Here is a 16661-nt window from a genome sequence, read left to right as displayed (position 1 = left end):
CGTGCAACGCCACCTTACGGACTTTAACGATTCGTTATTCTGCATGAGTCAACGTTAACATCTGTGTGTTTATTGGTATATTCCGCGATTACTCAGAATATACACGTGTATTTGAATACGGGTTTGAATTTTTATAATGAGAATAGGTAAGTCGTTCATAATATGTATTGATTTTGTTTTTTAATAAAAGTGCTGACATGATTTTGTGACAACGTCAACGGATGACATCATGAAAATTCAGTCATCAATCAATTTGAAATTATTGTCCCTAAAAATTATAACACTTTTTCGTTATAAAAAAATATAAGAATAGTCTGTTCACAAAACAACTTTGAAAAGGGTTGAAAATGGAAATTTTCTTTGTTTTAAAAAATTGCTTATAAGTTATTATATATTATTATAATCATAAGATAAAAATAGTAAATGCATACTGCAGAATATATATTTATTACAATACATTTCTGAAGATAGTAATTTGCAATCTGTCAGGCATTGACATGTTTGGGGTGGGTGTCAGGCCATTACAAACCATTGACACCAGCTAGACTGTGGTATGACGGACCATATTTGGGGATATTAAAAACCATGATTTATAATTTTATTCACATTTTGATTTAACTTTGTAACATTTTATAGTTCGGGACAATAGGATAATTATAATCAGTAAAATAGCATTTTTCTATATTTACGGTAGTAGCAGTGACCTTGACCTTGACCAAAGGTCTCCATAAACTCTTTCTATATACCAAGTTTAGTCAATATTTGTCAACACTTAAATGAAGTTATTCAGTTTTAACTGTATTTCTGTTTACATATAGACCTTGATATTTGTTAGTATAATTTGTTTTAGTATATTTAGAGTATATTCTGGTGTAAAAATAAATGAATGACTTGTAACCAATATAATTTCCTTACAAATTCAGAAGGTTTCAGATTGTTGCTGATCTGTGGACTTAGGGTTAGATTTGTAAAGTTAATCTTTGAATATCAGCAGCAGCATATTTATATAATAGGAGGAAAATTTCATATAAAAAGAATCAAAACACTTTACATTGTTTGTTTTATTTTTTTTAACATGCTGAAAGGACCATAATTATGAAAAAATGCACATGATAATTTGACTGATGAATGTGGTCGTTATAAATCAGGAAGGGATACTACTGTAAAAGGAAATATATTCTTGAAACTGTTCCTTCATTTCAAGTGGAAACGCACGGATACTTGGCGGAAGTTGTGTTTGCTGTAGATAAGATTCAATCAGTTAAATTGAATAGTTATCCTTTAGATATGTAGTATACACTTAATATAACGGCAGTTGAAATTTAATTTGAGTATTTTGAAAGACATAACATTAAACAACAAATGATTGTAAGAATACAAGAGGTTTGTTATAATGATTTATGAAACACATTACAGGTATGTCTCATTATGATTCAAACATTCATGACTGTATCTTGGTCATAAATCTGTTGATAAATTTACAAAATTATTTATAATATGAGATTTTTTAAACAATTATCGAAAGGAATTTAATGTATATTAAACACTTAATGTATTAAATATGTCAATTTTTGTTACAAGAACTTCTTCATTTTTTTCATAAATGATCTGATTTCTCTGTTGTTATATACAGTAAAACTGCGGTCGTTCAAACAAGCGGTCGTTCAAGAACCAGCAGTTCCTCGAGGTCGGACCTTGGTCCTGAATATTTTTCCTTCTATTTTCATATAAAATATACCTTCGCTGCATCGAAACCTAAATATGTCGAGGAGTCAAGCAATATAGTCCGTCCAAAGTACACAAATCATGCACAAAAACTTATGGCTCCCTTGAGGTCATAATTTCACACATTTTTTGTAAAAATTGCAATGTCAGTTGAAAGTCAAATTGATAAGGTGTGAAAAACCGTTCACTGACCGTGACTGATAGTAGTTGATAAGGCATTTGAGAAGATAATTATGAGAAGTTAATTACGAGAAGTAAATTGTGAGAAATTATGTAAATGAGTAATAAAGATTTGAATAAATACTACCATATCAATCCAACATCGGAATCTCTGAAAAGAATTCCTTCTTCAGTTGCTTTGCTTTGCAAAATGTTTGTAAAAATAAACATTTCTATTTATTCATTTATTGATATTTCTTTTACATTTAGTATACACTTAGTATATGATAGCCTTAAATGAACATAAGAGCGATTAACACATACATTGTAATCGCTGTCTTAACAGTCAGACGGCATCAAACCTAAAATACACTGAAAGATAATTCATAACAGACTGGAAAATTGAAATTCGGGTCGTTCGAAACATCGGTTCCCTCGAGATTTTGGCTCGGTCCGCAGCGTCCTCGAGCGATCGCAGATTTACTGTATAAATATTAAGCTACTTATTATATACTTAACTGCAAGTGAGTATTTTTTTATTTTAGTCCTATGATGTATTTGGTCAGATGCCGCATGATGCATTTGCTTAGATGCTAAAATTATTAGTATCTATAGTTTTAAAAAATCACTGAATGTGCAACATTAGTAATATAATGTTTAGTAAAGGCTGTCATCCCATTCATGTAGTCAGCTTTATTTAGCATATCTGGTATCCATAAATTTCTGCAATGTCGGAGAGACCTTTTTCGCTATCTCAGAATCAATATCATTATCTGACTGTCAGCTTAGTGTCTTTACTGACAAATGCCTGCTTGTTTTTGATTTTGTGCATTGATAAATGTAGCTTTGAAACATTGGCTGAAGTATGGTTCTGAATTGCTGCATTAATATATATGAAGCTAAATTTTAAGAGCATGAAATTCATGACCATATCTCCCCCCCCCCCCCCCCCCCCCCAATTCCTTTTGTCCCTCCCTCTCTCCCTTTCACTCAATAATTGGTCAGATGGACTGACAGTAGATAAATGGTCAGACTGTTAGACAGTTAAATAAATGGTCAGACTGACAGACATTCAGATGACTAATTAGACTTAAAGACAGACATTCAGATGACTAATTAGACTTAAAGGCAGTCAGATAAATGGTCAGACAGACAGACAGTCAGATGAATGGTCAGACAGACAGACAGACAGTTAAATGAATGGTCAGACTGACAGACAGTCAGATGAATGGTCAGACTGACAGACAGTTAGATTAATGGTCAGACTAACAGACATTCAGATGAATGGTCAGACTGACAGACAGTTAGATTAATGGTCAGATATACAGACAGTCAGATGAATGGTTAAATAGACCAACAGTAAGATTAATGGTCAGATGAACAGACAGTCAGATGAATGATCGGACTGACAGACATTCAGATGAATGGTCAAACTGACCGACAGTTAGATTAATGGTCAGATGAACAGACAGTCAAATGAATGGTCAGACTGACTGACAGTTAGATTAATGGTCAGATAGACAGACAGTCAGATGAATGGTCAGACTGACTGACGGTTAGATTAATGGTCAGATAGACAGACAGTCAAATGAATGGACGGACTGACTGACGGTTAGATTAATGGTCAGATAGACAGACAGTCAGATGAATGGTCAGACTGACTGACAGTTAGATTAATGGTTAGATAGACAGACAGTCAGATGAATGATCAGACTGACAGACAGTTAGATTAATGGTCAGATAGGCAGACAGTCAGATGAATGGTCAGACTGACTAACAGTTAGATTAATGGTCGGATAGACAGATAGTCAGATGAATGATCAGACTGGCAGACAGTTAGATTAATGGTCAGATAGACAGACAGTCAGATGAATTGCCAGACTGACCGACAGATTAATGCTCAGATGGACGAACAGTCAGATAAATGGTCAGACTGAAAGACAGTTAAATAAATGGTCTGACTGATGGACAAGATGAATGCTCAGACAGACAGACAGACAGTTAGATGAATGGTCAGATGGACAGATAGATGAATTGTCAGACTGAAAGACAGTTAAATAAATGGTCAGACTGACAGACAGTTGAATAAATGGTCAGACTGATGGACAAGATGAATGTTCAGTATGACAGACAGTCAGATTAATTATGAAAAAATATTTTCAGACTGACAGTCATTCAAATGAATGGTCAGACTGTCAGACAATTAAATAAATGGTCAGACTGACACACAGTTAGTTGAATGGTCATACAGACAGGCCTTAAGATGAAAGGTTCAATTGAATATACAGACAGCACAGTGATACTGACAATGAATGGACAGGCAAGACTGACAGATTAATCGACGTAAAGTGAGACTTACTTAAGATATGAATGGAGAGTGAGACTTACAAATGAATGAATGGACAGTGAGACTGACAGATCAATGGACAGACGATGGACAGACAGTTAGACTGACAGATGAATGGAAGGACAGTGAGACTGACATATGAATGGAAGGACATGAGACTGACAGATGAATGGAAGGACAGTGAGACTAACAGATCAACGGACAGAGAGTAAGACTGACAGATGAATGGACAGTTCTACAGTGAGACTGACAGATGAATAGACAGACAGTGAGACTTACAGATGAATGGACAGACAGTGAGCCTGACAGATGAATGTTCAGACAGTTAGACTGACAGCTGAATGGACAGACAGTAAGCCTGACAGATGAATGTTCAGACAGTTAGACGGACGGATGAATAGACAGACAGTGAGCCTGACAGATAAATGTACAGACAGTTAGACTGACTGATGAATGGACAGACAGTAAGCCTGACAGATGAATGTACAGACAGTAGGACTGACAGATAAATGGATAGACAGTAAGACTGACAGACAAATGGACAGAAAGTGAGACTGACAGATGAAAGTACAGAAAGTGAGACCGACAGATGAACAGAGTGACAGTGAGATTGACAAACAAATGGACAGTGAGACTGACAGATGAATGGACAGACAGTTAGACTGACGGATGAATGGCCAGACAGTGATACTGACTGATGAATGGACAGACAGTGCAACTGACAGATAAATGGACAGACAGTAAGCCTGACAGATAAATATGTACAGACATTGAGACTGACAGATGAATGGACAGTTCTACAGTGAGACTGACAGATGAATTGACAGACAGTGGGACTGACAGATGAATGGAAGGACAGTGAGACTGACAGATGAATGGAAGGACATGAGACTGACAGATGAATAGAAGGACAATGAGACTAACAGATCAACGGACAGAGAGTAAGACTGACAGATGAATGGACAGACAGTTAGACTGACAGATGAATGGAAGGACAGTAAGACTGACTGATGAATTGACAGACAGTTAGACTGACAGATGAATGGACAGACAGTTAGACTGACAGATGAATGGAAGGACAGTAAGACTGACAGATGAATTGACAGACAGACAGACTGACAGATGAATGGACAGACAGTGAGACTGATAGTTGAATGGACAGACAGCAAGCCTGACAGATTAATGGACAGTTCAACAGTGAGACTGACAGGTGAATAGACAGACAGTGAGCCTGACAGATGAATGTTCAGACAGTAAGACTGACAGATGAATGGACAGACAGTGAGCCTGACAGATGAATGAACAGACAGTTAGACTGACAGCTGAATGGACAGACAGTAAGCATGACAGATGAATGGACAGAAAGTGAGACTGACAGATGAATGGACAGAAGTGAGCCTGACAGCTGAATGTACAGACAGTTAGACTGACTGATGAATGGACAGACAGTTAGACTGACAGATGAATGTACAGACAGTGAGCCTGACAGATGAATGGTAGGACAGTGAAACTGACAGATGAATGGACAGACAATGAGCCTGACAGATGAATGGACAGAAAGTGAGACTGACAGATGAATGGAAGGAGAGTGAGACTGATAGATGAATGGACAGACAGTGAGCCTGACAGATGAATGGACAGACAGTGAGACTGACAGATGGATGGAAGGACAGTGAGACTGACAGATGAATGGACAGACAATGAGCCTGACAGATGAATGCACAGACAGTAAGACTGACAGATGAATGGACAGACAGTGAGACTGACAGATGAATGGAAGGACAGTGAGACTGACAGATGAATGGAAGAACAGTGAGACTGACAGATGAATGGACAGACAGTGAGACTGACAGATAAATTGATAGACAGTGAGACTGACAGATGAATGGAAGGACAATGAGACTGATAGATGAATGGAAGAACAGTGAGACTGACAGATGAATGGAAGGACAGTGAGACTGACAGATGAATGGACAGACAGTGAGACTGACAGATGAATTGATAGACAGTGAGACTGACAGATGAATGGAAGGACAGTGAGACTGATAGATGAATGGAAGAACAGTGAGACTGACAGATGAATGGAAGGACAGTGAGACCGACAGATGAATGGAAGGACAGTGAGACTGACAGATGAATGGAAGAACAGTGAGGCTGACAAATGAATTGATAGACAGTGAGACTTACAGATGAATGGAAGGACAGTGAGACTGATAGATGAATGGAAGAACAGTGAGACTGACAGATAAATGGAAGGACAGTGAGACTGACAGATGAATGGACAGACAGTGAGACAGTGAAACTGACAGATGAATTGACAGACAGTAAGACTGACAGGTGAATGGACAGACAGATGAATGGACAGATAGTGAGACTGACATAAAAGAAGTAAATGAATGCACAGTCAGACTTAAAATTCATAATTGATTAACAGAAAAAAGGTGTGTTGTATTATTTTTTAGAATATTTTTCTTTTATTATCAATGGAATAGAGATAATAAAAGTGCCATTGTTTACATGTCATGGTTTGAACAGTATTTTTGTCCACTTAAGTCAGAAAAAGTGAACAGTCCTTGACAGATTGATAACATTAATTTGGGCTATAATTCTGGCAGAAGGTATTAGTAGTTTAATAACACTCTTATATGGGCTGAACCAGGTATATTTATGTATTTAAAATATACTGAAAAATGTTTTTGAGATAATTGAAAACAAAATGTTTTACAATGATTAAAACCCATTTTTGAAGTCCACTAACAATTGTTAAGGACATGTGAAGTCTCATATTTTTGTCTGGGGTAGATTTGGCCATCATTATAATTTACAACAAATTATTTATTTAAAATCAGACATGATAACAATTAATTCAAGGTGAAGTATAAAATAATTCTTTACAGGTGCAATAGATATCCCAGCTTTGTTGATAGACATGTGACATTCATGTAATGTTTACACATTGTACAAGAAATAATATGTTTATTTAATTTCCCTCTTTTTTATAGCTGATATGCTTTTATTTGGTTGCTAGGGAACAAAAGGAATGTACAATAATATGGTATATGATTTTAAGATGATTCACAGTCTGTTTGGGATTTGATTGACTTAAATACTTTTATTTGACTGTATGTGAACAAAATTATTTAAAATTCATTTTTTTTTATATAAAATGAAAATTATCCTTTGCTCATAAATACATTAATATGGTTTGCTTAGCAACACAATTTTACAATGAATATGAAAAATGAGAAATGATGTAAGCATAGTGAATTAATATAAACAGGGGGTGTTGTATTACAAACCATACAATTGCATTCCTTTCATAACTTAATGAACTTTGACTTAACTGTTCAAACCAGGCGTAACAATTATATTTGAATTCAAGTCTTGAGAAGATCATTTTAGCTTAAATTGTCTCATTATGTTTCACCAAGAAGGAAGTACATAAAATAATTTGGTAAAGTCATATTTATATGATTTATGCAAAACTGATTGAAGAACGTTGTAGAGGGTTGGTATAGCTTTTGCCTTTTTGTAGAAAAGAGAATAATGAATAATGTTTATACAGTAGCAGTTTTCCTGTACAACAATATATATATCCTTATAAAAATGTTTCTCATTGTAAACAAATATTTGTATAATTAGTTTAATTTGACCAGTGAAGGTTGGTAAGCCCTGAGGGCTTGTTTGCTTGACAAATTACCTCCCTTTGTACTTAAAACATCCCTATTGATAAACTATTTCTTTTTAACAACATTACTTTAAGGTTTGAAAAGAGAACACAATGTCTGGAATTTGACCTAAAAGAGAGAAAAATGACTGTAATTAGTGTGTAAAAGGAACACCAAGAAACAAGGAAGTTTTCGTGTAAGGTAACTTTATTGGTGTGCTTAATAATAAGAAAATATACAAAAAGACATTTGCTGGATTTATAAGATATGCAGTTCAGTTGTTTATATATACTGCTATAAGTACTATATATTCTTTTCTGTGACGTCTTGTATATAATAAGATTTAGAATGAATGTTGATTAATTCATAATAATCAGATTTTATATACAATAAAGTGATTTGACTAGATGAATAAACCTTGTATATTTGACCATTAAAGCACATTTATACAACCAGGTACAGTGACAAAATTCAAACAGGCTTGTTTCATAATGAAGAGAATCAACATAATACAATGCTTTACATGTATAAAATTCATTGATTTGCTAACAGATTTGTAGTAAAAACAATTAAGTCTCTTAAAGTTGCCTGGGGCATTTATCAATGAAAAGTTGTCCATTAAATATTGGCTGGCTGCATGAAGCATGTGCATGAATTTATGAATGGTGTCAGATTATCTTGGACCTATAACATAGGTGTAGATAATGGTCACCTCCTCCATGATTAGTAATATAATCTGGGAGGTAAGAATAAAAATAATAAACTCAAGGACAAAAGAAATGCCTCATATATATATACAGTGAAACTGCGTTCCCTCGAACAAGCGGTCGCTCGAGAACCGGCGTTCCCTCGAGGTCGGAACTTGGTCCCGAAATTTTTTCCTTTTATTTTCATATAAAATATACCCACGCTGCCTCGAAACCTAATTATTTCGAGCAGTCGAGCAATATCCTCGGTCCCAAGTACACAAATCGTGCACAAAACCTTATGGCTCCCTCGAGGTCATAATAACACACACTTTTTCCCGAACGCGTGTTCCAAAATAAACAAACAATTGGTGTGAAAAACCGTTTATCACTGTTAACGCTTGACCGATATTAGTTGATATGGGCATTTGAGATGATAATTATGAGAAGTTAATGATGAGAAGTTAATTGTGAGAAATTTAAATGAGTAATAAAAATATGATTAAAACACTACCATATCGATCCAACATCGGAATATCTGAAAAGAATTCCTTCTTGTCACTTTGCTTTGCAAAATGGCAAATGAGAATTTAGAGCTTAAAATTGTCGAACACCTGAGCAATCTAGTGAAGGACCCATGACTGGGGGGATAGCTAGATAAGATACACTGAAAGATATTTCATATCAAACTGGAAAATTGAAAATCGGGTCGTTCGAAACATCGGTTCTCTCGAGGTTTTGGCTCGGTCCCTGGCGACCTCGAGCGATCGCAGTTTTACTGTATTGTAATAAAACCAATATGTCACAAAACAATCGTGGAAAATGAAAACATATCCCCATTACTTTTCTTTGTCTAAACATACAGGTGATTTTTTTTCATTTTATGGCCGATTCATTCCAGATTATTTGTGCATGTGCACATTGGGGTTCGAGCGTGTGATAATCGAAAAATCCTCAGAGAATGTGTTGTTTTATAAGCACTAACTGTTGACTATTGTGCATCTTGTGAGACTATTTATGGATACTAGGACCGTAAATGACTGACATCGCTCAGTGGCACCTAGGGTGACCACTCCCCGTCATTTGCTGGACACTTTTTGACGGCAAAAGCAATCGTTGTCAGGATTTTCGGATCTCATGGAAGGCCGATACATCGATGGACTGTGTCTGGATGTCTGAGAGACTATCAAGTTCGCTGCCATCCCCCTTATCAAGGACCCATTCTTTCCGATTTTCATCAAAGAGTAAGGTGTCACTGGGCTCAGAATCATCTTTGCAGGCGTGATTGGAACAATTTTGTGTTCAGTGATGAATCACGCTTTAACTTGTTCCACACTGATGGCTGGCTGAGCGGGAGAATATTAACAAGAACATCATTCTAGAAACTGATTGATACCGAAGGGGAGTGTAGTAGTGTGGGGTCTGCCATAAGCCATAGATTTTGGCAGAACTCGTCATACTTCTGGAAATGTGACCGCCAGACGATTATATTGACGAAGTACAGTGGCCAGGCTGAGTGTTGTTGTTCCAATAATGTGATGTCATTGTCACACCTTTCTTCACAACATCACCCATATGCATACGGCAAGAATCACCTTGACTTCTTACGTTTTATATTGTACGTACAAATAACATTAATACACTAGAATGGCCCTCATAGTCACCAGAATTTAACCCTATTGAACATGCAATGGATGATTTAGGACGTCGTTTAGGATGAAGTCACCCAGCCCCACGGACACGTAATGTCAGCTTGCCAATGCATTAAGTGAGGAATGGGCTCTAAGTATTCCCGGCAAGTGGTTGGACGTTTGTGTTGATCAATGCAGTCCAGTGTAAGAAAATGTCTCCAAACAGGGGGTTTGCATTCTCATTATTAAAGTTCATGCAAAAACTTGACCCCTCCTCCGTTCCGACGTCTTTAATCTACCAACATTGCTGGTTAACAAAATCGAATAAATTGTGCATATACTCGTTGGTATTTTTTCGTTCCTATGAAATAAGAATTATTAAAATATATACAGCTTACAAAGTTTCAGTTTTCACTTTGTACTAAGTGGGGCGTTTCTTTTGTCCTCGATTTTACATTGTTAGAATTTCACCTGATTCATCAAATGTCTTAGGAGAACTTGGACCAATTAATCATCCTGTGTTTAGGAGCTCACTTAACTATGTCATATTTGGATGCTGCCAATTATAAATACCATGAAATTAAAAAAAATCTTCGATCGTGGAAATTTTTGCATGATAGTATCATAAGTATGTAATGATAGCTCACAGTCACCAATGTCTGATTGACAGAGCGGCCGACACCGCCTGACTGTGCGTAGGTATTCTAGTCCTTGTCATGCTAAAGTTTCAATTGGAAATTTAAAGTTACTGATCTTAGTTTATATAAATTTAAAGCAAGATTAAGTGGAATGATAGTTAAATACTGCTCTGGTTCAATGTTTTGTATTGTAAAATTTTCCTTTATGGGACGATCTTTATTTTTTTCTGACAAAATTGTAAGTCCTGGTCCTTCGATATTCATAATACTTATTAGTTGTGACCTTAACATTCACATGCATTTAATTGATTTTCAAACAAATTTGAATTACCAGTTGAGTCAAAAATATACTCTATATGATTTAGCCATTTAAAAATTAGACTTAACTTTGTTGCAATTATTGAATGGTATACAATTGAGGCACACAAGTGTTCACTAATAGTAATTTTAAAAGTACTAATTTACTCCAAAAAGCAATTATTCTTGTGAGATTTATAACATTAAAGAGGTTCCCTGCCGCGTTCACCATATAACATCGATATATGCAGGTGTACTTTTCCTTGAATTACTTATTTCCCTTAAAAAATCTTGATGTGGTTTTTCATCAATTTTGGTATCTCAAATCCTTTAATTTCACAATAGTAAGTTAATATAGGAACAATAGTATGATCAAATAGTTTAAGTTGGTTATTGAGGTCCAGTTTATTAATTCTTCTGTATAAGGAAATGAAGAGCTTTTTTGGCTTTATTAAATTTCCCAGTTGGGCCAACTACCATTCCTAAATACTTGTTATCATTGAACGGTTCGTATAGTTAGCAGTCATACACCAAACATGATGTGATATATAATGGACATTTGTCATTATTCGTGCAGCCTAAGTGTGAAATGGTCAGTTTTTACATTACTGGAGGATATTGTTATGTATGTGCATGTATCAGGCAGTTATTGAGTGAGGTAAAACTTAAGATGAGGTCATTATTCAATTTAGAGTATTTCAAAAGACAGATAAAGAATATTTAAATTCTTATTTAATTTTTTATATGATTTATAAATATCATTGAATATTACTGTATTACGCATTTTGGGTTTTTACTTTCTTTTTGATTGACATTTTAGTGCATGTCCATTAGTTTACAAAAAGTCATATATTTTTTATATATATAATTATGATTATTTCATATTCTTTACATGCATGGTTGTTACAATTTTCCTGCTGCAGTTAAAAACCAGAAGAAGTGAATTGAAATCAGAGAATGACTTAATAGTTAATTGTGTCTTAATTTATTCTCATTATAGTAATTGACTTAAGAAAAAACCAAATCATCATACAAAATTTAACAAGGGCGTGTTTGACAAGCCACTAAATATTTAAGCTAGATCTTAGATAATGGGAGAAGGATCATCCTACAGTCACTTTTTCAGATAAATTGTTTGGATTATTCAGTAGGAAATGATTCAAACCCAGCAAATAACTGCAAACTTTCTTGTGTAAACATACTATATATATATTTGTAATATATTCCTTAGGAAATGAATCAAACCGCGCCGTCAACCATTGTGGTGTAATTTATGTGAGTGGGATTGCTTCGTTCACACAGTCTAGGAGCATTATTTTATTCACATTGTGTGCAAAAAATCCTGGTTTTGTGGGAGTGTATCATTGTTTAATATGGTTTTGGTATATTTGGTATTACAAGGTGGGTGTAGGGTTACAATATTGTGCAAAACTTACTGATAATCATGATCCAAATATCCTGGTTTATTATGCACAAGTGGTAAAGGGTGGTTTTCAAGTTTGGTTTATAACCAATTACTTCAAAGAAGGGAAATAGCAAGGACATATAACTATTAAATATATTATAACTAATTGTTTCTATAGTCTGTGGATTAACCAATGGAGTATGACATTTCATTGTGTGGATTTAAGAAATGTATTTATTAAATTGTATTCTGAATTAAACATGTAAAAGTGTGTTCATTTTAGTCTGTTGTTATAGTCTTTATTAGGAATGTATATAAAATTCCATTTTTGGCACAAACTGAAAAGTAATTTTATTGATTATGTAATATATCATGATAACATGCAATAAACTTGATTAATTATTTTTCGTTTGATATTGAAATTAATATTAGATGTTTCACTTCAGAATCTTCTTTCTAAAATCAGCTGTAGGAAAAAAAAATGTCAGAGAAAATAAAGATTCAAGCTTTCTCAAGGAAATTCCACCTGTTATAAGATGTTAGAGACTGCCTTTGATTTCAGTTAATGAAGTGATTAATTAGCAAACCAAGAAAGCTTGATAACACAATAAAATGGTAGACAAACAATAGAAAAATTGGCTGCAACAGCTGGGGGAACATTCTATCAGCCACTGGTACTGCTGCCCGATACATCATGTTGCAATTTTTACAGAGCTAGATTTTTTTTAAGGGTGTTCGTTTCACTTAAATGTTTGAAAGTGCACTGTGCATGATTATAAAATTTGTATGAAAAGAGATTATAATCATCTGCCAAAATATTTATTTAGTTTGATATGATTTTTATTTTTATTTGTGAATAGAAGTTAGAATTTGAACTTTTTTCAATACCAGCATAAAAGTTAAGTGTACATGTTTATGAATTTTAAAATTTTAAATAAAATATACAAAATGAGGTAGAAATGTTTATGTTTATTGGATTAAGCTAAAAGTTATGTCAGACATAAATAATTGGTTGATGTAACACTGGCTACATTACAACATTATGACATTTAACTGGACTATTGGCAATTGATATTATTATAAGAAATAGCGTGAAAGAACTGATGTGTGAAATAATTAAACTTAAATCACCTACAACTTTAAAACATGTCGTGTTCGGTAGGATTTTAAACACTTAAGTTAGTACGAAGCTGTGTAAAACATAGACTTTAGTTATGGACTCTAAAAATAGGACAGTTGGTAAATATTTAAACAAAATACTGTCGGATTCAAACAGTGGATGTATTTGCTGAATGAGGATATTAAATATATTTATGGATGGTATAACTGACAGCTCTAGGTGAATATTAGTTATCCATGTAAGCTGGTTGAGGTTATCTAAATTGTTGTGAAAAACTTGACAAACATAATTGTCTGCTTGTTGACAGTATGGAAATGAGGTCAGGAATTTAGAAGTTTTGTTTGTACAATTTGTGAAATGTGTTTTTCATCATTGATAGGGTTTAACTTGTTGGTACAATTCTTTAAATCTGTAGATGTGAAAGCATGATAGTACGCTTTAATGTCCATAATGTGTTTAAAATAAAGCAGATAGTAATTGAGTTTTGGAATTAGCGATATGCAATGTTAACAAGTTTTAAGTTTATTGGCAATATCGGCAATACATAAGCAGAATTATATTTATTAAAACAATTAAAAATTATGGAATACCATGCAATGCATTATTATTTGTTTAATTTTTTTTTATTTTCAGGAAAATGGTCAAACCTCTCTGTAGAACAAAAGTTGCTGATGGACGTATATATGTCAGGATAAATTGAAGACCAGATTTCTTGAAAACATCATGGCGTCAAAATTTGGTGTAAAACTGAAACAGGCGGATGGTGCAGGGGAGAAATCTGTTGGTCAAACCAGTTACACTGCAGGAGGAACCCGGCGGTCCGACTTCAAAACTAAACCAGTGTCAGACCTGAAAGCTTTGTTTGATCAAACTGATAAAGAAGCCAAAGAAAGCAGTGAAATTCTTACAAAGAAAAGTACCAAAGTTGTAACTGAAACAAGTTCATCAACACAAAAATCAAGCTATACAAAAACTGTGAAAACTGATAATACTAGTCAAATTGTTGGTTCGAAAAAAAGTGCTTCAGCAACGACAAAAATAACTAAAAATAGTGGTGGACAGCTTTCTGAAGCAGATCTAAGTGCCTTTGAAGCCCTAAGAACAAAATTGAACAGAACGGGGATTGAAAATCTGGGTTCTTTGGGTGATGGCAGTAAACCTGTAGTAGCCGTTGCAAAAAGTAAAACATACAGTGGTGGAACTACATACCAAGCTACCGTTGCTAAAAAGAAAGTCCACAATGCTGATGACGATGATGACGTTAAAGTGCCAGCTACCAAGACACAGGCAGCAAATTTTCTGTCATTTGGTTTAACAAAATTACGAATTCGACCAGGGCTTCTAAACAATGAAGAAAAGAGTGGTGGCGAAAGCGTGTCAATGGGTACAAGTTCCCCACGGTCACAGTCTCCGAAACCAACTTCACCAATAAGAAAAGACTTTGGAAAGGATAAATACATCCCCGGAGTAGCAAAAGGGTGGAAAGGTAGTGTGGATGTCAAATCAAAAGATCCTGGTGATGCAGGTGTTACAAAAACTGGAAAATTTGCTGACAGTTCAGTAGGAAAAGTAAGAAATGAAGTGAAGAGTGAAAATGAAACTAAAGTGAAAGGATTTAGATCTGTCAGTCCTGTTAGTTTTCAATCTGTAGACGAATCTGCAGGAAGTGCAAATTTAAGTCCAAGAGGTTACAAACCACCAAAATTTGACTTCATTGAGAAAGATGACAAAACAAAGTCAGCAGAAATTAAAACCGATATTAATGAAAACATTAAGAAATTTGACGCTGCAAAGTCTAATCACGAAATGTTCAAACTTAATTCTGACAATCAGGGGAGTACACCAAAATCTGACTTGCGAAAACCGCAACAATCAAGTGCTTCCAAATTAATCAGTAAAACTGAATCAAGTACAATAAAAACTTTTCGTAGTGATAGTCAATTAAGTACATTGGCTTCAAGAGCAAACGCTGAATCAACCAGCACTACCAAGTTGGTGCGAAATGATTCAAAACCTAAGTTGTCTGCTGTCGAACAGTTGGCTTTAGATAAGGAGAAGATCAAAACAAGTCGCAACTCTGGCTCCTTCAGTAGTGATTCAGAGAAAGGTAAACAATCCCCGAAAGTGAAAGGAGAATTCAAGTGGATGGACAAGAGTAGGATTTCTTTGGAAGAATTCAAAGAAAAGACAAAAGGAAAATCTCCAGTGCAGAACCATAGGCCTCTGAGTAGAGCATCAAGTTCTGGCTCTAATAGTTCTTTGACAAGAATGGATGGTTTGAACATGCAGGCTCGTGTAGAAAGATTTGGATCACCTGAGCTGCGAAGGAATACACCATCTCCTAGAGCAAATAGTCCCTTGTCCCAGTCAGCAGATTTTGGTCTAAAGAGAAAAGATTTTGCAGTGTCCAAAAATTCGCAAATTAGTGTTGACAAATTCAGAGATTTAAAGAAAGGATTTGAAGGGAAGGAAAAAGAATCTCAATCAGAAGTAAGTCCAAGAAAGGCAGTTGATATAAACGTAAACAAAAGACTTGTTGAGCGTAAGCAGTCATTTGAAGGAGGTGAAGTAAGCAGACAAAAGTCTTATGAAAATAAAGAAGTTGTTTCACCAAGAGACCGTGGAAACGTGCTTCAAACAGTAAAAGCTCTGACTGAGCTTGATGCCCGTTCAAAAGCTCAAACAAACCTTGTTCGTAGAACAAAGTCCCTCCCCTCTGACAGCCTTGAAGACGACTCATCAGCTGATTATTACGAAGATATTGGTTCTCCGAGGGGTTTCCCGAATGTCCCTGAATATCCAATCGGTGATGACCTCTCAAATGAAGGAGATATTAGCAGTGATGCTGACCTTATTTACGAAGAGATTCCGGCATCGTTTTCATTGTCAGGTAATTGCTATTTTAGGTATACCATAAGTTGAGTATTAACTTGTCTTTTCTATATATTGTTCTATTTATACATCAGCCCTTTTTAGATAGATTAG

General features: G+C 35.0%; 1 protein-coding gene across 13 annotated transcripts in view; it reads left to right on the top strand.

Moving 5' to 3' along the window:
• The first annotated feature begins 10 nt into the window (after positions 1-10).
• Positions 11-16661, top strand: part of LOC128246874 (rho guanine nucleotide exchange factor 5-like) — a 51683-nt gene continuing 35032 nt past the window's right edge. For 5 of the 13 annotated variants that reach the window (XM_052965393.1, XM_052965396.1, XM_052965395.1 and 2 more), the window contains exons 1-2: positions 11-146; positions 14310-16566. In XM_052965393.1, coding sequence (XP_052821353.1) covers positions 14400-16566 — 2167 coding nt within the window. In that variant the 5' untranslated portion in view covers positions 11-146; positions 14310-14399. Of the gene's footprint in view, positions 147-1264; positions 1417-8031; positions 8101-12633; positions 12787-13702; positions 13996-14309; positions 16567-16661 lie in introns of those variants that run through there. The other 8 variants (XM_052965384.1, XM_052965391.1, XM_052965392.1 and 5 more) reach the window with 8 other exon arrangements.

This window comes from Mya arenaria, chromosome 9, assembly GCF_026914265.1.
Source record: "Mya arenaria isolate MELC-2E11 chromosome 9, ASM2691426v1".
Classification (NCBI taxonomy): Eukaryota; Metazoa; Mollusca; class Bivalvia; order Myida; family Myidae; genus Mya; species Mya arenaria.
Note: the sequence above shows the minus strand (reverse complement) of the source record. Positions and strands in the feature narration are given on the sequence as shown.